The sequence below is a fragment of the Podarcis gaigeae genome (assembly GCF_964106915.1).
Source record: "Podarcis gaigeae genome assembly, chromosome: 4".
NCBI lineage: Eukaryota > Metazoa > Chordata > Lepidosauria > Squamata > Lacertidae > Podarcis > Podarcis gaigeae.
Genome location: NC_139677.1, coordinates 25325573 through 25348881, shown reverse-complemented (window position 1 = coordinate 25348881; position 23309 = coordinate 25325573). Strand labels below are relative to the sequence as shown.

The 23309-nt window shown below is 44.3% G+C and overlaps 1 protein-coding gene across 4 annotated transcripts in view; it reads left to right on the top strand.

Annotated features, from left to right (window-relative positions):
* FGF14 (fibroblast growth factor 14) overlaps positions 1 to 23309 on the top strand; it is a 295842-nt gene that overhangs the window by 207935 nt on the left and 64598 nt on the right. For all 4 annotated transcript variants that reach the window (XM_083735375.1, XM_083735377.1, XM_083735376.1 and 1 more), the window contains 2 exons: positions 9955 to 10065; positions 13595 to 13698. In XM_083735375.1, the coding sequence (XP_083591501.1) occupies positions 9955 to 10065; positions 13595 to 13698 (215 nt within the window). The remainder of the gene's footprint in view (positions 1 to 9954; positions 10066 to 13594; positions 13699 to 23309) is intronic.

The window sequence follows — 23309 nt, the reverse complement described above, 5'->3', positions numbered from 1 at the left end:
ATAGGGATCCAGACTTCTGTTGTCATCTATTAGTGATCTAATTACATATTGCTTCCTCTCACGGGACACCAGTACAGGCTTGATTAAAGTATAATATAGATAGTTCCCTAGAGAGTGTTAGGCTCTTTAGCTGACGCCATGAATTCAGAAGTCCTATTTTTCTTTCCCCTCTTGTTTATTGTATGAGCATGACAGCGCCAACATTATCACTTACTCCAGCGGTTGCCAACAAGTTTTGGGCCTGTGGCCACATTTACAAACATTGTGGACACACACGCTCACACACATGGTAACCAAGCACACACCACAACCCATTCCACTGGCTACAATATATATATATTTACAAGCATAATTTCAGTGGGGGCAGAGGTGAGGGAACCCTGTGGGCACATATATGCCCACAGGCACTGCCTTGATAACCCTTGAATTATTCTTTTTGAACTTCCTTAGCATCATTAACCATAAAAATGCTTTGGGGGCTGATGAAGTTTGAAATTAATGGTCAGAATGGGCTTAGGTTTGTCTTCATTTTTAAACACTACAAAATTGTAGATTGACCAACTACACCAGCTGTAGGGAGCTTTTGATCTCCAACTACAACTCCCATCAGCCCCAGTGATGCCAGCAATGGGCAGGGATGATGGGAGATGTAGTCCAGCAACATATGGAGGGCCCCTGACCTATGGATTGTTTCCCCCCCCCCGAGGCATCAGCTTCTCCAGACGATTGAGGGCCCCCAATGTCATGTACCGATGTCACACACACAGCCCTCTGAACACTGAGGGGGGGCTGCCCCCTCAAAAAACGTGGGGGGTGTCAAAGTGCCTTAGCCCCCAGGAGCCAGCATCTGTTTCCCCCTAGTATGCAATTTTAGATTAACTTTGGAAATGTTCATCTGATGCACTAAGAAAACCATACCTTACAATCCTATGATGCAATGAAATGGATTTCAGTCTTTCGCCTTCTTTTCAACCTTCAGGGGTCTGTAACTTTTCTAATGGAGGAAACTTTTGTATTATTAAAAGTTTCTCACTATTGAGATTTCTGTCAGTGAATAAAATGTGACTCTCAGCACTTGTCATGTGGTCCATGGAGGGGAGAAATGTTTGGGAACCACTGAACTAGAATGTCCATGATATATATAAATTAAATTCTGCACAGGTAATGTGGACTTGTGTGGGAAGCATTGAAAGGAAGGACAATGTGAATGTTGGAAAATGAAATCAAGGACAGGCAGTGATTTTTTACCTATGTGTAGTCAGCATTGTGCTTCCAAGTACATGTGTTAATGTGTTATTGTATCAGTGGAACAGATTGCAGCCGAGTATCTTCCATTTTGGGTTCAGTTGCACTCTGAATTCCCAACTACAAATCTAGCACTCAGCTCAACATTTATTTTCCCTCATAGTTCCACACATATGGGTTAAGGAAAAGTGTGAGATGCTTGGAAAAAACAATTTGGAAAATTCAGATATTGTTAAGTTAGCAAATTGCCTTGGAAGTTAGAACTACCTGGTTTCAAACTCCTGGGCTGCATTGTTGTGTTAGGTCTCTGCATGAAATAAATTGCTAATAATTAACACAGGGGCAGGGGAATAATCTCTGTGATGGGGATCATTTGATTGGTTTGTGCAAGATGCTATTCCTGAGCCCTAATTACCCATATTACCCTAATTGCCATATAAAGGGCATATTAGTGTTGGCCCTCTCAATAGGCTGAATGAGGTGGTAGCATTAGGCAGTGGAGTGAAACTATTTGGGTTAGAATTTAAATCAACTTTTCAAAAATCAATTATGATAGTGTCTAGGACACTAGATAGAGAATAGAACAATCAACCCACCCACTCCTTATGCCAGCCTGTGGTGGCTTTGGATTGAGTAGAGGCACAGGCTGAGTTGGCCTCCCATAGGCCGACACCAGCATCCCCCTTCTCCCTCCCAGACATCTGAATCCTGAGCTGGTCTCACTCTTGTCAGGTGATGGTATTGGTCCCAACCCAGACCTGATAGCTCTTCCATCTCAGAGGGGTAGGTGTCTGTGCTCATGGTTTGACCTGAATGTCTCCTGGAGCAGTCAGCTGACTGCTTTGCAATGCATTAAGATCATGCCTAGCCTCGTGCCTACACAGCCCAGTTTCATAAGTTTTGCAAGTCATTTGTTGAGCAGCATTCAGCTGGCTGTTTGCCAAAATGTAAGAATCTGCCATGAGCCCCCTGAGCCATTCTGTGCCAAAGGGCCATATGAATCAGTTGTTAGGTAAGCCTCACTCAATAAAAACACTCAATAAATATGTGTTAAGCCTTTATGTGAAAGATCATCACTACTCTTTATTCATCACTGACCCCTACTACTTTGACTGCATTCCTGAGGATAGCCAGGCTATTTAAATCCCACTGACTTTCCCTGTATTGCCCCTTTATTGGTGACTTCATGAGCACTGAACAGGAGAGGAAAATCTTGTGGTCCTTGTATTTAAGCTGAAGCGGGTTGCATGTAACTTGAGCACTCAAAGTGCTCAAGTTAACAAAATTCTAGCTGATCTTTAACACAGACTGAAATGAAGAATCCTGTGTGTTTGGCAGATAGACTGAAAGCCAGGTTTGATGCAGAAGTAATATAATAATGATCCACTGTGGCAGAAGGGAGTATCAGGAGCAGTAATTAACCCAGCTTTATTAGAGTGGAACTGGTTATTTCCACATAAATAAACCCATTGGCCCTTTGAGCTGTGACATGTTTCGTCTAAAAGCATTTCACCCTCCACTTACTTGTGAAGTCTCATGCCCAACCTAGTTGTGGTTCAGTGACAACTACAAATACCTATTATCATGCAATAGTAAGTTTAGGCTACTGAGGCAAATGTATCCGTCTTTCTCTGCCGACGCTGTGTTTCAGGTAGGAGCCATGATTCTCTCCTGCAAGGCCTTTCTAGCTAGAAATTCAGAGCTGTCTCTCGCTCTGTGTCCTAGTATATAATAGAGGTAGTAATAACAGAGCCACAGGAACTGTTTGTAAAGTATGTCAAGCTTTGAAAACAATTTTAATTCTTTCCCCTTTTCCACAATTCATCATTTCCATACAGATTAAATTGTATGTCATGCCTCTCACGGCACACAAGTATTTTTAATGGTAATGATTGCTTTCAGTGTAAGGGATGCTTCTTTTTTATTGATCGGCATCAAAGGTTCACTGGAAATGAGTAGCCACAGAAGTCAAATGGGAAGCCAGAGAAGCGCTCAAGGAAAGGCAAAAGATTAGTAGCTGTCTGCACTGTTACATCATATTGACAGATAGTGCTGGAGAAGCAGGGAAACACCAGAACATGACCTGGCACTTTAGGTAGGAGTATAATTTCCTAAAGTATAATTTCCTAAATCCCTATGAAACAGGCACAAATAACTTTTTGACCTTCCATGAAATGTGATGTACTTAATGAGAAATCCCACTGAAGTACTATTTGATGGTGATTCTCTTGGAATGCTCTTGAGGGATGCAGGTGGCGCTGTGGGTTAAAGCCTCAGCGCCTAGGACTTGCCGATCGAAAGGTCGGCAGTTCGAATCCCTGCGGCGGGGTGCGCTCCCGCTGCTCGGTCCCAGCGCCTGCCAACCTAGCAGTTCGAAAGCACCTCCGGCTGCCAGAGCAGCGATGTCACGGTGGCCACGTGACCCGGAAGTGTCTCCGGACAGCGCTGGCCCCTGGCCTCTTAAGTGAGATGGGCGCACAACCCCAGAGTCTGTCAAGACTGGCCCGTACGGGCAGGGGTACCTTTACCTTTACCTTTACTCTTGGAATGCTCTTACTAAATATCATAATCTGGGCCTGGTGCATAGCTTGTTGCCTGCAGATAAAATTGTGCCATGATAAAGAGAAGTTTTGGAAGGGATTTTGACTAGAGGTGAGGGATCCTGCAGGATTGTTTATTGCTTTCCTTCTGTAGATTTTGAAGCATGCTGCTGGGACATGGGGCAGGAGGGGGTCCCTCTACTGCCCCAGCTCTTCTGTTGAAGTGGATTTCGTACGGTCCTTTGAGAGCTATGGAGTTTTGCCCCCTTCCTATTTTGAGCTGCAGAATTCCTCAACTATTTCTCTCCCTCTCTTAGCTACACATTTGCTCTCCCTTTCTTCCACCACCCCTCTCTTGGTTCTGCAGTGTTGAGGCACACAGGAATATTATTGAAATGTCTCTGTTTATAATATATTTAGTCCGTGCAGATCCGATACTCTCTTTATGTTCAGCCTCTTTTCTTTTGAAAGGGGCAATCTATTCTTACTTTATTGTGCCTATTTCTTTTTAAAAGACACAAACAGTGAAGGGTGTATTACTGGCAGATATTTATAAAATCATAGAACTGTAGGATTTGTAAAGAGTTGGCAGCTATCTAATTCAGCTCTTTACACTAAAGCAGGATCTTCTACACTGCATCTCCAAATCCCTAAAGGATTAGCCTATATATTACTGCCGTTAAAAGCAACTTTTTCAATCCACAATTGACTGGCTTCCAGAAAAGGGAGAATCCCCTTTCAGTGGCTAATTTTAGAACATTCCCTAACTGTTTCTGAAATCATTTCATTTTTCAGCAATAATTTGTACACTTTGTCCTACGCAACATTCTCATTGCTTTAACTTTTCTGGCAATCATCCTTAATTGAATCTTAGATAGTCAATAATCTACATTGCACTATGACTTTGGAAATCTCCTAAAAGGAGGTGATATTTTGGTAGAAAGATGCAAGGGTCTTGATGTCCCAACAATAGCTTTAAGTACGTTGGAAAGAGATGCACTATGAAAGATTGATTCCTCAGCCATTAATTTGTAACAGAACAGTGCAATAAATCTCAGTTTCTCTTCAATATCTTTCTGCAGTTGTGAATTCCACTTGATTCACCACTCTCACTCACCTTAACAAAATCAGTATTTGCCCTAGTTAGTTCGGATAGGAATCCAATTATGCGGGGAGCCAAAAAGCTAACCACCAATGTGCCCAGGAGATCTAAAAAAAGGCCATTTAGTTTAATACAGTTTGGTGAAGTGAAGATAAAATAATGATGCTTGAATCTATAAAAATGAAGTCCAGAACTCATTGAGAGTAATTGAATCAATTTCCCAGACATCTTTTGGAGATCTAGATTGAGGCCTTATGACAGGAGTGTGCAACCACCACCACCACCTCCTCCTCCTCCTCCTCCTTTTGAGATACACATTAGGTGGATCTTTCAATGAATGAATGGTAGTAGAGGGCATGACCCAAGCCAGTGGTAGCTGGAGCCAGATGGGCAGTGGTCAGGGCCCCCTTTCTGCCTCCCCTGCCACTTCTTTCTCTCTCTCACTACACCAGTGTGGTGTAGTGGTTAAGAGCGGTAGTCTTGTAATCTGGGGAACCGGGTTCACGTCTCCGCTCCTCCACATGCAGCTGCTGGTGACCTTGGGCCAGTCACACTTCTCTGAAGTCTCTCAGCCCCACTCACCTCACAGAGTGCCATGGGGGAGGAAGGGAAAGGAGAATGTTAGCTGCTTTGAGACTCCTTCAGGTAGTGATAAAGCAGGATATCAAATCCAAACTCTTCTTCTCTCCCTCTCTTTCTCCTCTTACCCAGTCAACTATCAGAGGACGGACAGATCACTCTTTCCAGAGGTCTAATCGCTTGCCAGAGGGTTTCCGCTATTTCCTCTTACGTTGCCCCATCCATGTTGGATTTTCTCCATAGTGTTTCCTTCCTCCAGCCCTTCTTCTTTTCCACTGGGCTTCCCATCCACCCACATGAAATCAGGCTCAGGGCTGCATGCAGCTCTGCCCTAAGCCCTGCTGTATGGTGTACACATCACCATGTCCCCTGAGATGGCAACATCTGCCATTGTCTCCAGTACAGGAATGGGGCCCTCTTCCTTTTCACCCTTCATGGAGGGAAGGGAAATGGTAGGCAGAGCTCAGTTTCCCCCCACTGGGGCCTGAAGTCTTGTGTCTTGTATTATCCTATGTTCCACATGCAGGGAATAGCAGCGAGAACAGCGAATCTTGCTTGAGGTGGTGGTTGGCCATAGCATCAGTTTAGCAAAACCAAATCTAGCATCTCACAGTTGTTTTATAGAAATGAACCAACTGGGATGGGGAGGTGTTATTTAAGTGAAATCCCTTCCTACTGGCAATACAGTGGTCATGGTGAGAGGGATTTTGCACGGGTTCAATTCAAATTTGCATGGGCAAAAATGCTCCCTGTTGAGCTCAGACCACTCATTCCTCTTTCTGTATATGCGAAAACATAGAACAATACTTTTGCCTGCTTTTGGCAAGGCTTATAAAACATATTTTTAATTGATTGCTTTATGCCTAGTGCTAGCAGCAGGAGATGGAGAAAGGTAGGTGTTCATTGCCAAAATACTCTGTAAGACAGACTGGGAAAGCCTTGTGTCTTGGCACAACCCTCAAATTAAAAACAAGCGTTGACCCTAGGTGCCCTACATTTACTGTGTGTGACATATATAATATTGAAAATTTCAGTTTAATCGGTTTGGAGGCAAGTAGAATTTCTTTCTCTTTTCTTTTGTTTGCCAGATTGTTGACCATGCAGTTTTTTCTCTCCTCCTGTTCTGTATGCAGGCGCTCAGCTCTTGCCTCTCAATACAAGCAAATGTGAAATTCTATACAAGTAACACGAGTGGTTTCTTTCCATATTTTGTGCAATTGGCATATTAACAAGAAATAGGACCACATACAGTGTGCCGTACGACATTCCGTGAATATGCCAGCAGCATTTTGGAGTGATGCTTTTGCGTATCTAACCAGAAAGAATATACCACTTCATTTCATGTGCTTTTATGCATTCTGGCAAGGAGTAAATGAAGTTAATCACAAGTTAAGGAACCCTGCCACTCTGTATTATAGAAGAAGCTTCCTGTACATAACAATATAAAATTGGCTGTGGTTCAGAATTTTCGTACTTAGCATTGCAAATTAGGCTCCTGTCCTTTCCCTACTGAGCTGCTCACTGATGATCTGGAATACCTTATTTTCTATGGAATTTTCCCAGGTGCTTTAGAAATTAAAATTCTAGAGGGAGTTCTGAAAGGGCTGTAGCCAAATGAATTACATTAGTCCTTGATATAGGTAGAATTGCCAGGTGCAAAACTGTGCCAGGGTTCTCTAGCCTGCAGATTTTCATTGTCACTTCAGCCCACAGCTGAAGCTTTGGGATAAAACCTTGATTTATGGGAAGCGTATATGAAACTGGCACACAGATGAATGACATACACAAAAATGATGGCAATCCCTGTCTCGTATTAAAAAAACGAACCATCTGAATTTCTTTTTCTTAGCCAGGTATTAGTGCTCCTATATATGGAAATCTTGTATTATTATCCCACTGCCCTTCTGTTTTCTATTCCTATAGAAATGCAACCTACTGATTTATAGATGCTTCTGACTTGGTAGTCATACTAATGTGGACTGGCTAGTTTCTGTACAAATTAGAAGCAAAGTGACAAATGGCTCTGTCATTCTGCTATGTCTCTGTACTTTCTGGATGTGACTAAATTAAAATGGATTACATGATTTGATTTTCATGGAGGGTTTGCTCATGCATGACAGTTTTGGAATCACAGACTTCCATGACGGATGGAGGGCTTGAGCTACTTGTTGATTATGCCCTTGGCAGAAAACTGCAGAATATTCTATTCTCCAGTGAGCAGGAAAGAGGGGTGGGAATTACCCATACAGTTCCTTTGAGGTTGGTAGCATAAAGTTTTTACACACATAGATTTAAGTTTTAACAAGAAAAAAAGGGCGGCAGTTGCCCTTCCATTCTGAACACATAGCTTGAGAACATACAACTTACAATATACAATATGTTTTCATTTTTAAACTAGGCACAATGTCTGTTGCGTAGTCATGCCTGTTACCTAGTTTTACTTAGGTTCAACTCTGAAAAAGGCATAACTTTTCAAGGGTCTTATTGACTTTGCATTCTTAAAGGCAATCCGCATTATTAGATTTTTTGCATGCACACAATAATAATAATATGACATTTGAAAAAGACAAAAAGGATTAAATCTGCCAGTACGTAAAAATTATAACCTTCCATATCTCTCTACCAATGTAAGACATTTTCATACCTGATGTGATCTGCCAGCATTACCTGAGGAATATATGTCAACATGATGCCCCACCTTTATCAGAAATTACACACAATTCACATCTGAAATAGGACAGGAGGTTTCAGTTGCCTGGAGAAAGCTCTCTTTCATCAGTCATGACTTGGAATCCTTTTACTGAAAGACATGCATCTTACTGTTCTCTCTGTGTTATAAACCCTCTTGTTCCTGTATGCATGTGACATTGTTCATTATTAACAACCGTGCTTAGCAAACATGATTTTAGTTACAAATAATGTGAACTTGAAAGGTACAATTTTTCATTTCCTGAGTGATTGGTTGGCCTGGACCTCCCAGATTATGTTAATTATTATGGTACACTACATTTATCTCTGCTAAGTTTAGAAATTTTTGAAAGTACTGAAAGTATGTTCCTATGAAAGTGTACCAGCCGGATTGCACTCCTGTCTGCGTTTCAAAAGAATTAAGCTTGCAAAGAGAACTTTAAAAAGTAGAACTTGGAGCCTGTACAGATTTCCTGTGCAAATAGGAACAGGATTAGAACAAAGGTGGATTGCTGCAGCTCTTGTTGGAAGAAAGAGAAAGAAAGAGTATGGATAGACTTTGTATTGAGCAATTTAGATGACTAATTATACTGGAGCTATATTGTGCACATTTTAAGAGTAAGAGGCTTATTTTTTTATGAAGAAATAACAATTCTATTTTGGTGCTGCTGGGAATTTTCCAAGTTATTTCAGCACTTCTGTTTCTTAAGAGTCCCATTTTTATTTATTGCCAAGTGGTTGTTCACAGTCAGTGTGTTCCCTGGTGTTAGTCATCATAATGTCTAATAGGCCCGAATTTCAACCAATTAACTATGTGAGCTTCCGTAGGCTAATCAGTAAGCATATGTCCAATACAATGTAGCTCACCTACCCTTGTTTTATGTGGGCAACATGGACCATATCTTAAATTACTGATGGGAATGAACAACAGGAACAATCATTTTGAGCTGTAACTAAGAGGAAAAAATGCATAATGTGATAAACATATTATCAACTGATCTTTTCAATTAACTTATCTGTTCTTATGAATTACCAACTTGCTGGGATGTTGCTTTCAGCTGATAGAAAAAGAAGCTACCAAAGACACTTTTCAGGGATAAAATGGGGCTCATCCATTTGTAGTGGGAAACAAAAAGTGGGCCATCAGTTACTCTGTTGATAAAAGCTTTGTCCTTTTTGGCTTCTCCTTATTTTTCAGGAGCAGAATGACTGCTAAAATTCTGATAACCTGTTAGGAATTTGTTTGCTTCCTGTTAGGGACAAAGTAGAAATTCAATTCAGTTTGCATTCAAAGGCAAATCTATCAAATTCACACATTCCGAAACAATACTAGAACTGAAACACAGCCATCCTTCAAAACTCGCATTCATTTGAATTTTGTGATCCAGTTCTCCAACCAAGTTTTGTAAAAATGTATATATTGGGTAAAAGTATGCGTAAAGGTGAATATATTATTTTTATTGGGGGGGAAACAGGAAAAAAATCATTATATTAGGATAAATTGCTTGCAAAAATGTGTACCCAGGTCAAATCTGCATACAAAAATGTGTTTATTAGCATTAATTCGCACTAAGATGCTGAATAATTTTCATGGGATTTTTAAAATAAATAAAATTGCTGCAGAAGTGTAGAAAACAGAATTGAAAAATGAGGAAATGGGTGAATCAAAATTCACCAATCCTTACATCCCCACTCCTTGAAGGCAGCCATTAAGGGGAGCTGTGCAGTTCTCAAATAGAGACATTAGGATATCTATTTACATGGCTTGGAGGCTAGTGACGAAATATGTTTGTCTTTCAGATCCCCAACTCAAGGGTATAGTGACCAGGTTATATTGCAGGCAAGGCTACTACTTGCAAATGCACCCTGATGGAAGTCTCGATGGAACCAAGGATGACAGCAGTAATTCTAGTAAGTGATTGTTCTAGGAAACTATTCATCTCTTCCACACATATTGTAAAGTTAACCATTTCAAAATTTACATGCAAACATCATTGGGTGTTGTTGTTTTTTATGCCTCTTGTTTTCTGATTTTGCTTTTGGTAAAAGTTGTTTTTGCTTTTTTAAAATATTTACAAATTGAAATACAAATGCATATTTTAAAAAACCCCAGTGCCTTCATATATGTGAATGAGACGAAGCATACGATTTTAGGAAAGCGCTGAAGCTGCTCGCTGCAGAACGATAGCCCGGCTTCCTTTTCAACAAAGATAGTTTTCAAAAATGTCTAAAATTATGTGCTAGTTTGAGAAGAATACCTGCTTCCTAGTTTCTGCTTAAGTGTGCAGGCCTCCTGAAGTATTGCTAGGCATGATAGTCTCTTAAGGTGTGTTATAATAACACTAAATAACTCTAAATTACATAGATAGCATTGCTGTAAGTAGGGTTGCCGTGTGCCCTCTTTTTCAGAGCTAAAATTTGGGACAAATTGCATTTATTTGCTTTGAATGGCCGCCATAGTGTCCTCTCTTTGGCTCTTCCAAATATGGCAACTCTACTAAGCAAAGGACTACTTTAATATTTCATGATCATTATGGTGGCAGCTGAATTCAACAGCAGCCAGAACGCAACAATGAATTGTGATGGCATTCCACAATTTCCCATTATTCATTAGAAATGTCACTTACTGTGTCTCCAGCTCAGTGAAAGTTAAGCCAATTTTAAAATCTTGAGGTTGGTCAGGGTACCCTAGGATGGGTGGCAGTCCCACTCGCTCTTCCGTCTTCCATTAAAAACCCTTTTTTCTGTGTTAATGCTCTGGAGGGAGCCCAATGCTGTAAATACTGTGAGTAATGCTTCCCCTTTGGTCTGTTGGTGTGAGTTCCTCCACATATCTTCACGGGCTGCTCAAGAGCTTGAAATATGAATCATAGAATCATAGAATCATAGTTGGAAGAGACCACAAGGGCCATCAAGTCCAACCCCCTGCCAAGCAGGAAACACCATCAGAGCACTCCTGACATATGGTTGTCAAGCCTCTGCTTAAAGACCTCCAAAGAAGGAGACTCCACCGCACTCTTTGGCAGCAAATTCCACTGTCGAACAGCTCTTACTGTCAGGAAGTTCTTCCTAATGTTTAGGTGGAATCTTCTTTCTTGTAGTTTGAATCCATTGCTCTGTGTCCGCTTCTCTGGAGCAGCAGAAAACAACGTTTCGTCTTGCGAAGCCATAGGGAAATTTGTCTAGCGAAGCAACGCAAAAACCGAAAAACCCTTTCGTCTTGCGCGTTTTTCGTTTTGCAAGGCATTCGTCTTGCAGGGCACCACTGTATTAGAGACCAAGGCCACTGCTGGAGGTCATCCTACCAACAACATTCCACTTTCTCCTAACCCCTCACTTTCCGTTTTTCTAACTTTTCTTGAAAACCACTTATAGAGAGTTTCGGTGTGCTACATCCAGCACACCTGAAAACTCCATTTAAAAGTTATGGTTTGGAGGGAGCTGTTGCTTTAGTTAAATGTTTGAAGTGGTCGAGGAGTGTGGTAAGAACTAGAGTGGCTCCAGAATGGCAGGACATTGTATTGCCTCACTCTGAAGTATAGGAGGAGAGAGAAAACATAAGAGTGGCTCATGGTGCTGTGTGCAACATGAGCACCTTCCTCTAAAGGTTTTTAAATAAGCAAAACAATGCACAGCCACCTTGTACAATTAAGGCAAGCAGTAGCCCACAGTTGCTCATGCCCCTTACCACCTTGTGTGGGGCCACCTTGGTGGTGTGGGGCCCTATACAAGATGAATGTCGTTTACTTGCAGAGACGCAAGCATCTGCTTCATTTTACAGCAGCTTCAAAAGTCCAATTCTTATGGTGCCCACAATCTTCTAATATGACAAAGAATTAATAATAGAGCCTAATTTTCTTGATGTATTTCCTGTGAGCGGTCTGTTATTTTTCTCCCTCCTGGGCATATTGCTTGAGTCATGTCCCTCTCCTGTGATGAGCAATAATGAGCAAGTTGTTCTTTTTTCATACATTTTCACTTTGGTCAAAACATTTGTACCTGTTGTTGTCATGATTTCAAGGTCTCACTTTCTGTTGATGCTTCCCCTCCCAGCTTAAATCAATAAGCAACCCTTTGAGAAACTGTTGCATGATTGCTTGATCCTTTGCAAGTGCTGAGCCAGAAAATATGCCCAAGATGGATTTTGACTCCACTGTATGGAGAATGCTTCAATTGTCGTCCATTGTTGTTGCCTCCATGCAGCCAGCTGTTTGTGTGCAATGGTTTGCCAGGCAGATCAGGAGATTTCCCACACATCAACACAGACCTGGGGGGGGGGGGAGAGTGAGAGGCTGAAGTTGCACGAAAAACCCCATCTGTGTGGTGAGCCGCTACAACACACAAATGGCTTACCACATGGAGACCGTTGCTATGGGAAGCAATTTAAAGCAGCTATTTGTGCACACTGATACTTTCAAAGATGGATGCTGCAATTCAGCTTCTCTGAAGCCCTGTTGTCATAAGGTTTAGATAGCAGGGAAGGGTTTAATTCAGGGGTCGGCAAGGTTTACTGGCAATGGGCCAGATCACTCCCACGGAGATCGTCTGTGGGCCAGACTGGCACAGCACGATGCCGGAAATCGCATCTGCTAATGCCCAGATGGCAAAAATCGTGCCTGTGCAGAAGTGATTTTGGGTGTCTGGACATGCGCAGAAATAGTTTCTGGTATATGCGCGTGCGCAGATGTGATTTCCGGTGCCACTCGGCGAGTCCCCGTGCTGAGCTGCGCTGGTTTAGCGCAGTGCGCGGGGGACTCGCCGAGTGGGCGGCTCAGTTTGGGGGCGGCTCATGGGCTGGTAAAACAGTCTTAGTGGGCCGCATCCTGCCCATAGGCTGCACATTGCCGACTCCTGGTTTACTTCTTCTGTCTTGGTGCGAGAAGTGAAGCTATAGGGAACCAGGCAGAGGGCCTTCTCGGCAGTGGTGCCCACCTTATGTACAGTAACACCCTCCCATCAGATGTCAAGGAGATGAGTAACTATATAACCTTTAAAAGACATCTGAATGTAGCCCTGTATAGGGAAACTTTTTCAGGTTTAAGGTATTATTATGTTTTTATATATGTTGGAAGCCACCCAGAGTGGCTGGGGCAACCCAGTAGATGGGTGGGGTACAAATAATAATATGTTGTTGTTGTAACTTTGAATATTTTCACACATGACAAAAGTGAACCTGAGTGAAGAAGGTACATATTTATTTTTTCATGGGAACCAATCTGAAACAATTCTGGTACAGCAAGAAGTGTTTTTGAACCAATTTAAATCTGCTACTGCCACTACTCCTAGCTTGATTTCTAACACTGTGGCTGAAATGAACTTTGTTGCATTCTGGCTTCAGTCTTACGATATAGTCACAGGTAGAATTTGAGAATTAACTGTGCATAGGATTTCTACATGACATCATTTGCTTATCTGTGACAGATCTTCTTTATTTTTACAGCATTGTTCAACCTTATACCAGTGGGACTTCGAGTTGTCGCTATCCAGGGTGTAAAAACAGGCTTGTATATAGCCCTAAATGGAGAAGGGTTCCTTTATACGTCAGTAAGTAATATGCCATGGCTATTGGTTCTAATCTACTTTTCTATAAAAAGGTAGATCCAATTAATAGAAAATCTTGCAGGATTTGTCAAGAAGAATGGTGAGATGATACTACATATTGATTCTTAATACCTGTGGGTTTAATAAGGAGATAGAACCTTCATGTGGGATTTTCAGACTGCAAATCACTGGCACAACCCTTTCTCAAAACATTTTTTGTCCTGTGGAAGCGACTGCAGTAAGGTATCTTCCTGAACTATGAAAGTTCTGAGCCACATAGGAGGAGCCCACACACTGGCACAGGGAGGAGTCACAGCATGAGGCCTGCAGCTTTTGTTGCTGTCTCAGGGTTGCAAGAAGCAGCAGTGCTGCAGCCTCTCCCAGTGTTGACCATGAAACATGAGAAGCAGCAGTTAGTTATGCCCATGCAATAATTTGATAATGGTTAGAAGATGCATTCTAAGCAGTAGCTGGAGGACTTTGTTTAATATGACTGTACAGTTCTATCAGTGGCGTAGCGTGGGTTGTCAGCACCCGGGGCAAGGCAAGTAATTTGCGCCCCCTAACCCGTGGATTTGCGCCCCCTAACCCATGGATTTGCGCCCCCTAACCCATGGATTTGCGCACCCTAACCCTAACCCCCGGAGGTTGCGCCCGGTGCGGCCGGGCCCCCCTGCACCCCCCACGCTACGCCAATGAGTTCCATGACTGCAAGGTGTGAAGTCCAAACTCTTCTAATATATTGATATTTGCTATACAGTATTACAGCCTCACTTATTCAGGTAATTTGCATGAAATTCAAAGCTTTGGGAGGTAAAGATAAATAGGAAGATTCTTCAGAGTTAGAGCTGATATGAGATTCCAAAGAAGAGTCACAGTAAATTCAGATAACAATGTGTTTTGATTAACTTGGGTGATGCTGTGTTTACATTATCCTACATTCTAACATGATAATTGAAGCTGGTGGGTTTCCCATCAAGGATGTCATTGTCATGATTGAAGGCAATAAAACCTTCTCCTCCATAAACCAATGCACATGGGAGTCCCTACAATTTCAGTGGGAGAGAGTTTATCTGCCTCCCGTGTACATCATTTTGGCCTGATTCTTCAAACATTTTGTGCAGGAATTTTTTTTCAAGCATACAAAAATGAATCATGTCAGCATTTTTGCAATCTCATGTTTTATTGTCATTGAGGTAGAATTAAAGTTTTTAATTCCTTAAAATAAAAGGAGTCACATAATAGAAAAAAGTGCTTCTGGTAGATATTATTCAGGCAGATGAACTAGTCAAAACTCAACTCGTGTAATTTCCAGTCAGTTGAGGAGGTTAGTTTTAAGGGTGTGGTTAACTCTCCCATTGAACTGAAAATGCTTACTTTTGGCAGAATGGTACTGCATGGCCCTGATCCAACTGTATGGCTGCAGCAGCATGTCACTGATAGTCTCATTAATGCTATGTGCATGCGGGCTGCTGACTTGGGCTCCCACCCAGTGCACCTAGCACATGTTTATCTAGCTGGTGATAAATACACAGAACCCTTTTTCCAGGTGTGCATTCCTCTAGCTTGATCGTAACATTGGTTTTAAATAACGTTCTCTGTTAGAGGAGTTGCTTGGAATTTCATTATGCTTTTTACAAGCCTTATCTCAAGAGCTGCCTTGAGTTACCAATGTAATGGTTTGGGGTTTTTTTCCCCATTTGAAGGAATGTTGGACATATTATCAAGCTCCTGATACCCTGAAGAAAAATATTCTGTTTGTTTTGAATGGATGACAGTGCTTTTTAAAGTTAATTAGGAGGAAATGTTCTAGTAGCTGAAATGTCATCGAGATAAAAATGAGTATTGCACAGCACCTCTCTGTCATACATCGAAACATGGGCATATGGAAGATCTGTGTTTTTGAGTACCGTACTAAAAGTGTGCCGTAGAAGAACTGCAAAATACCCCCCAGGTTGGAGACAATCTGAACTCCTGCTGTGATGGGTTGCTTTTTTGTTCCTTTGTATGAAGAACGTGTGACCATGAGAAGGTTGCAGGACATCACTACATCATGGTCAGCGATCAGAGATAGCTGTAGTCCAACAACATCTCCATGATCACATGTTCCCTGTCCCTGTTTTATTTATGTATATGGCTTTGCAGACAAGCATCTATAAAACAACTCACTTCACAGTCGTAGCAATTTTTTTCCTATGTGGTAGGATTGGGTGCAATTAACACATTTTCCCCAACTCATGGTTATTACGTTGTTTTCCATCATTTGTAGGGGTAAGAAAGACATTCTGAAATGTTAAATATCTTTCTAAAAATAGATTGGCAGGTAGTCTGTAAATCTTCCTAGGAATGGAAATTCCTAGGAAGAGAGATTTAACAACCTACCATGTGGCTTTTTAAAGACTATTCCATTGCAGTTAAAGTCACCATAACTATTGACATAGAAAGGCTATATTTTAATGGTGGGTGGGTGTTTGTGTACCTGTACCTTTGTGGTTTTGTGCATGCAAACATATATGCAGTACTATTTTTCTAGAAAAAGAAGTGCCAGAACTCACCATGAATGCCTCCCTTGTTCTCTTATAATGGCAATGGCGCCCACCTGAAGAGGTGCCAGAACTGAGTTCTGGTGAGTTCTGGCTGAAAAAAGCCCCGCATATATGCAAAGAAATGTAAACTGTATATTTCAGAAGTTGCTGTAGCATTGGCTGGTGTTTCTTAAAGGGACTGGCTCAATCTATCATAATGTGCATCAGTAAGTTAAAGGGCAATGCATTTTGTTGGAGAAAAGAGTTATTTCTTTCTTTTCAAGAGTGTGAAATAGTTAGAAATATAAGAACTTGTAGCAAGGAAGAAACAGAGGTCAGAACCAACCTTAGCAAAATGTGGTTGCTGTTTTTTTTAAAAAAGAGGGTGCACAGTGTATCAAGTTCAAGTGTAATGTCCAAGTTGATCTTAGGCTGCAATCCTATACTCTAGTAGGAAGGCCCATTAAACTTTGTGGGATTTACATCATATTAGGCATGCATAGGATTGTGTCAGGGAACTGCCATCGGAAGAACAGGTGGTAGAAAGGCTCCAGGAGAATAGGAGAGACTCTGCAGCAGAAGAGGGAACCAGTAGGGGGAGAGCAGGAGCTCAAAGGGAAAGGGAGTCGGAGGGGAGGCTCTGGGATACTTCCAGTGAGAACAGTGAGGAGGTAACAAGACCCCCTTTAGGAACCCCCACCCCTCGCCGGAAGCTGTCACGCAGAGAGTCCAGGAGGCGCATGTCCGTCAAACAGCTTTTATGTTGGAGTAAGTTCCGTAGACGCCCACTGTCGGATTCTACCAGCGACTGACGGAGTCATGCTTTGGGGGCTCCGTTAGAGACTCAGGTTGGCTGACCAGCCAAAACCCGAGGGATCAAGCTTTACGCACAAGCAGCTCATTATCCCATCAGAGCAATCCGACAGTCTTTGAAAGCAGCTTGTGCAAGCAGAGGGCATCATGAGCGAACCAGCCGGAACCGGAGGAGCAGGAGCTGGAGCTGGAGCGGGTCCAAGCCTGGAAGAAAGGTACAGGGCGTTGGAGGTCCAGCTCGCGCTGCAAACGGCGAGGCTCGAGGAGAGGAGGGCTCAAGATGCGGATAAGGGGAAAACCACCCCACTTGCCAGAAAGGTGCCTGGATTGGTGCAGAAATTTGGGGGGGATCCCAGGAACTATCAAGCCTTTAGAACAGAGATGCAATATGCTCTCAATCTACTGTTTGATGACTTCCCCGATGAGAACTCTAGAGTGGCGTACGTTATTGGCCATTTAGAGGGAGGGGCGAAGGACTGGGTTAGACCCCTGATGGCAGCCAACAATGAAATCTTAAAGGACACGTGGAAGTTTTTCCGCGCCATGGACCTGATGTTTTCCATCGAGATTGAGCAGGGAGTGGTGCGCAGGCAGTTAATGGCGTGTAAACAGGGGAGCCGATCTGTACGTGAGTACTGGACTGAGTTCACCATGTTGATACATAGACTGGGGTGGGACCTAGCAGTGAACCTATTCAAATGCTGTTTGAAGAAGGGCTCTCTCCGGCAGTGAAAGATGAACTTTCCCGGGCACCTAGGGCGGAGTCTATGGACCAGCTGACTAAATCTGCGCTGTCCATAGGAGCGCGCCAGGAGGCAAGAGCTTTGGAAAAGCGGGAAGGAAAGGGGGAACGTTGGAAGGACTTCCGCATTCCAGAGATTCCGGAGCAGCCTTTCCCGCCAGCAGAGCCGATGGAACTTGGAACAGCGCGCGCGCGCGCGCAGTTTCAAACACCAGTGAAGGGCGGAGGAAGGAGGGAAAGAGTGCCAAGAAATGTTATCTCTGCCAACAGCCAGGTCACTTTGCCAGAGTCTGTCCGCAAAGGAAGGAATGGCAAGGGATGGCGGGAACTGTTGGGGGGAAGGAGGAAGAAGAAATCAAGGAGCAAGTAAAAGCCAACGCCTGGCTGCCAACATCAGGGCACAGCAGCCAGGCCAAGGAGTAGTGAATGTGCCCACGCCGGAACCTCCAAGACCAGCGCTTGTGATAGAGGTGTTGCTGGAACTGTCAAACGGACACCCACTAAAGATAAAAGCGCTATTGGATTCAGGCAGCTCCTGGGTAATTTCATGAGTAAGGAGTTTGCAGCTGAACACCAGATACAGACTATCCCATTAAGTAAGCCTTTGCAGGTTACCACGATTGATGGGAGGGAACTGTTGGGAGGAGAAGTGAGCCAACAGACTGTGCCAATGATAATGAGGGTGGCAAGACACACAGAACTGATAGCGTTTAACGTAGCCACCTTGGGAGGAGCTCCTATTATTTTGGGGATGAGCTGGCTGGCACTACATGATCCGCTAGTAGGCTGGCATCAGAGGGTGGTTTCCTTTGGATCAGCACATTGCCTAGAACACTGCAAGGAGGGAGAGGCTCAGGCAGGGGCCAGGGCCACTCTAGCAGGGATGGAAGTGATGGACAAGGGGAGGGTGCCACGTATTCAGCGAAAAGGAAGCAGATAAACTGCCCCCGCACAGACCCTTTGACTGTCAAATTACCTTACTCCCAGGAGCACAATTGCCAGTGGGCAATCTGTATGTGATGTCAGACAGTGAGATGCAGGAGTTAAGGGAGTTCATTGACAAGAATCTCAAGCGAGGTTTCATCAGAGAGTCACGAGCGGTGGGGGGCAGCCCAGTGTTCTTTGTGGACAAAAAAAACACGGGTAAACCCAGGCTTGTATGTGATTTCAGGGCCCTAAATGCAGTGTCAGAACCAGTGACTTTCCCTATGCCTAGAATTGATGACATTCTGACACTGGTGAGAAAAGGGAAAATTTTTACCAAGCTGGACCTTAGGGGGGCATATAACTTGATACGTGTGAGAAAGGGGGATGAGTGGAAGACCACTATGTTCACCCCCTTGGGGGCTTTTGAGTACCTGGTTATGCCTTTCGGATTACAAGGGGGCTCAGCCTGTTTTCAATCATTCATGAATCACGTCCTGGGGCCATTGCTCTACAAGAACTGCGCAGCGTTCTTAGATGACGTCCTGGTGTACTCTGAAAATGAGGAGCAGCATGTGCGAGATGTAAGAGAGGTACTGAGCAAACTGCGAGAAAACCGGCTGTGGGTGAAACTGGAGAAGTGTCAGTTTCATACCAGGGAGGTGGAATTCCTGGGGTACCGGTTGTCTGACAAGGGATTGGCCATGGATCCCAGCAAGGTTCAAGAGGTACTGGAATGGAAAACACCAAAGACCAAGAAGGACGTGCAAAGGTTCCTGGGCTTCGGAAACTTCTATAGGAAGTTCATCAAAAACTTTGCCCATTTAACAGCGCCCATCACGGATTGTCTTAGCAGGAAGAAGAAATTTGTTTGGACGGAAGAAGTGCAGCGGGCGTTCGAACGCTTAAAGCAGGCGTTTGCATCGGAAGAGCAACTTTTGCACGTGGATCTACAACAACCAATGAGAGTGGAGACTGACGCGTCAGACCGAGCGGTGGGGGCCGTGCTTCTCCAGCTGGGAAAAGATACGTCTGAATGGAGACCGTGTGCATTCTTCTCGCGGAAGTTGAACAAATCCGAGAGGAACTACACAGTATACGACCGAGAACTGCTCGCCATTCATGAAGCATTCCGGAAATGGCGGCACTTGCTGATTGGGGCGCAACACAAGGTTCAAGTCAGAACTGATCACAAAAATCTGGAATACTGGAGAACAGCCCGAGTGCTGAACCAGAGACAAGTGAGATGGGCCCAGGAGTTCTCCAAATTCCACTTTGAAATTCGTTACGTGCCAGGCTCCGAGAACGTAAGGGCGGACGCTCTTTCCAGGAAACCTGAGTACTTAGAGGGGGAGGGAGCGCCTGAGGAAAGGCATGTAATCCCTGAGGACCGCTGGGTGTGTGGGGCGGCTTTGGTGGGGCAGAGGGAATTGATAGCGTGTACTGAGAACGATGAATACGCCCAAGAGAAACTAAGAGAACTCAGGAGGACAGAGGAGAACACAGGGGGGTTTGAAGAAAAGAACGGGGCGTTGTATTACAAAGGGGCACTGTACATACCCGATGGCGAACTGAGGGGCAGAGTACTCAAGCAGTTGCACGACAGCCCCACAGCGGGGCACTTCGGGCAGCACAAGACCATGTGGTTGGTTACCAGGGAGTTTTGGTGGCCCAAGGTGAGGGAGGACGTACGGGAATATGTCAGGGGGTGCGACAGGTGCCAGCGAGCGAAAGGGGAGAGGCTGGCACCGGCGGGGCAATTAGAACCCTTACCCACACCAGAACGGCCATGGGAGGCAGTATCCATAGATTTTATGACGGACCTGCCAAAATCCAAAGGCAAGACAGCGGTCATGGTGGTGGTAGATCTATTAACTAAGATGAGTCATTTTATAGCCTGTTCACATGCGGTCACAGCGGAGGAAACCGCCAAGTTGTTTGTAGAGCATATTTTCAGGTTGCATGGCGCCCCCTTGAGGGTGGTCAGCGATAGAGGGAAACAGTTTACTTCCAGGTTCTGGAGGAAACTCATGAGCTTACTGCACGTGGAAATCAATTTTTCAACTGCCCGGCACCCAGAAACAAATGGGCAAGCGGAGAGGGCAAACGGGATTTTACAACAATACCTGAGGTGTTATGTTCAGGACAGAGAAAATGATTGGGTAGATAAGTTACCTCTGGCAGAATTTGCCTACAACAACGCGGAGAATGTGTCCACAGGGATGAGTCCCTTTCTGGCAAATTATGGGTGTCATCCCCGGACTTTTCCAGGAGAGGGAGGGGAGAGGTGGAGCGTGCCGGCGGCGGAACATTTTGTTGAAGAGATGGAAGCGACCCACCGTCAGCTCCAACTCAACTTAGAGAAAGCCAAGGAAGAATATAAGAAGCAAGCAGACAGAAATAGGAGGGAAGGTGAAACTATAAGGGTGGGAAACCGGGTGTGGCTATCCACCCAAGGACTACCGTTCAAGGGACGGAGTAAGAAATTGAGACCCAAAAGATTGGGACCCTTTGAGGTCATACAGCAGGTCAACCCAGTAGCATTCAAACTCAGATTGCCCAGTCACATGAAATTACACCCAGTATTTCACAGGTCATTACTGTCGCCGTACCGAGAGGGACGTGAGTGGGGGGAACGTGAGAGGGAGGTCACCCAAACGCCCGTGATAGAAGAGAGAGAACGCGATATGAACGTGGCAGGAATCATTGATTCCAGGTGGAAGGGGAATCAGGTGGAATATTTGGTAGAATGGGAGGGGGAAGTAGAGTCAGAAAACACATGGGTACCAGCAGAGGCAGTCAATGACGAGATTTTAATAGAAACGTTTCATAGGCGTTTCCCAGGGAAACCGCAGCCAATGGCACGATTTAGAAGGGAACATTTCGGGACCACCGATGAGGAAGGGGAGTTTGAAGGGTTCCCAGAGTCAGGGGTGGATGAGGAAGCAGACTCCGACGAAGAAGAGGAAGACGGGGCAAGAGACGGTAAGCTGTGGCAAGAAGTGTTTGAATCCACGGACGAAGAGGAGAGTTCCTTCAGGGGCTTTCCACCCTCACCGCCAGTGGGAGAGGAGGCGGGAGGGGGTGAAGGGGGCCCTGGGGGGGAGGTGGATGTCAGGGAACTGCCATCGGAAGAACAGGTGGTAGAAAGGCTCCAGGAGAATAGGAGAGACTCTGCAGCAGAAGAGGGAACCAGTAGGGGGAGAGCAGGAGCTCAAAGGGAAAGGGAGTCGGAGGGGAGGCTCTGGGATACTTCCAGTGAGAACAGTGAGGAGGTAACAAGACCCCCTTTAGGAACCCCCACCCCTCGCCGGAAGCTGTCACGCAGAGAGTCCAGGAGGCGCATGTCCGTCAAACAGCTTTTATGTTGGAGTAAGTTCCGTAGACGCCCACTGTCAGATTCTACCAGCGACTGACGGAGTCATGCTTTGGGGGCTCCGTTAGAGACTCAGGTTGGCTGACCAGCCAAAACCCGGAGGGATCAAGCTTTACGCACAAGCAGCTCATTATCCCATCACAGATTGTGCTGTTGCTTTAGTGATCTTTTTATTGGTCGGTTAGTTGTATTGTTGATTTTAGCATTGTATGTCACCATGGATGCCTTTTGGCAGAGAGGCAACTTACCAACAGAGTAAGGCTATATTTTTATGCACACTTTGTTTGGCGTAAGCTCCACGGAGCACAGTGTGACTTCCTAATAAACATGCAAAAGGTTGTACTGTACAGGAGTGGATGAAGGAAGGAAAAAGGAAAAAGAAAAAGCACTAATGCTTTAGACTCCGGCCTTCACCATTTTATGATATCTCGTGAAGGTCAGCTATTCAAAGGGGGGGGGGGAATTCAAAAAAATCACTGCCTCTTGTCTGAACTCAATACTACTTTTCTAGAAAAAGAGGTGCCAGAACTCACCATGAACTCCTCTATTGTTCTCTTATAATGGCAACGGAAGCCATCTGAGAGCTGTCGGAACTGAGTTCCAGTGAGTTCCGGCTGGAAAAAAGCCCTATCTGAACCTAAGCATTTATTGTATTCAGTTGCCCCAGAAGGATTAGACTCAACGTGTGAAAAATGCAAGGAAGCTAATTTTGGCTAAAAATTAGGAGAAACTTCGTAAGACTAGGAGCTGTTCAAAAGTGAAGCAGGCTGCCTAGTCCCCAATCTTACTCAGCTACGAGTGATCGCCAAAGAAGAAGAAGGTGGGTGCTGATAATGCCAAGGTTGCAGGTTTGATCCCTGTATGGGCAGCTGCATATTCCTGTGTTGCAGAGGGTTGGACTGCAGGATTTTCAGGGTCCCTGCCAACTGTACAGTTCTATGGGTCTATGAGTCCTTCACTGGAGGCATTTAAGCAGGGATACTCTAGTCACATCTTGTATAGTCAGCAAGGAGTTTAGATTAGATGGCCTCTATGGTAATTTGCAGCTTCATGATTTCAAGATTTTGTATTCTTGTGCTATGAAACATAAGACTTAATAGCAAACATAATGAAATTTAAGATTTCCCCGTCTTAACTTAGAGCAGGGGTCAGCAAGGTTTACCTCTCCTGGGCTGGTTCACTCCTGCGGAGATCGCTCCATGGGCTGGATCGCATTTGCGCATGCACAGACATA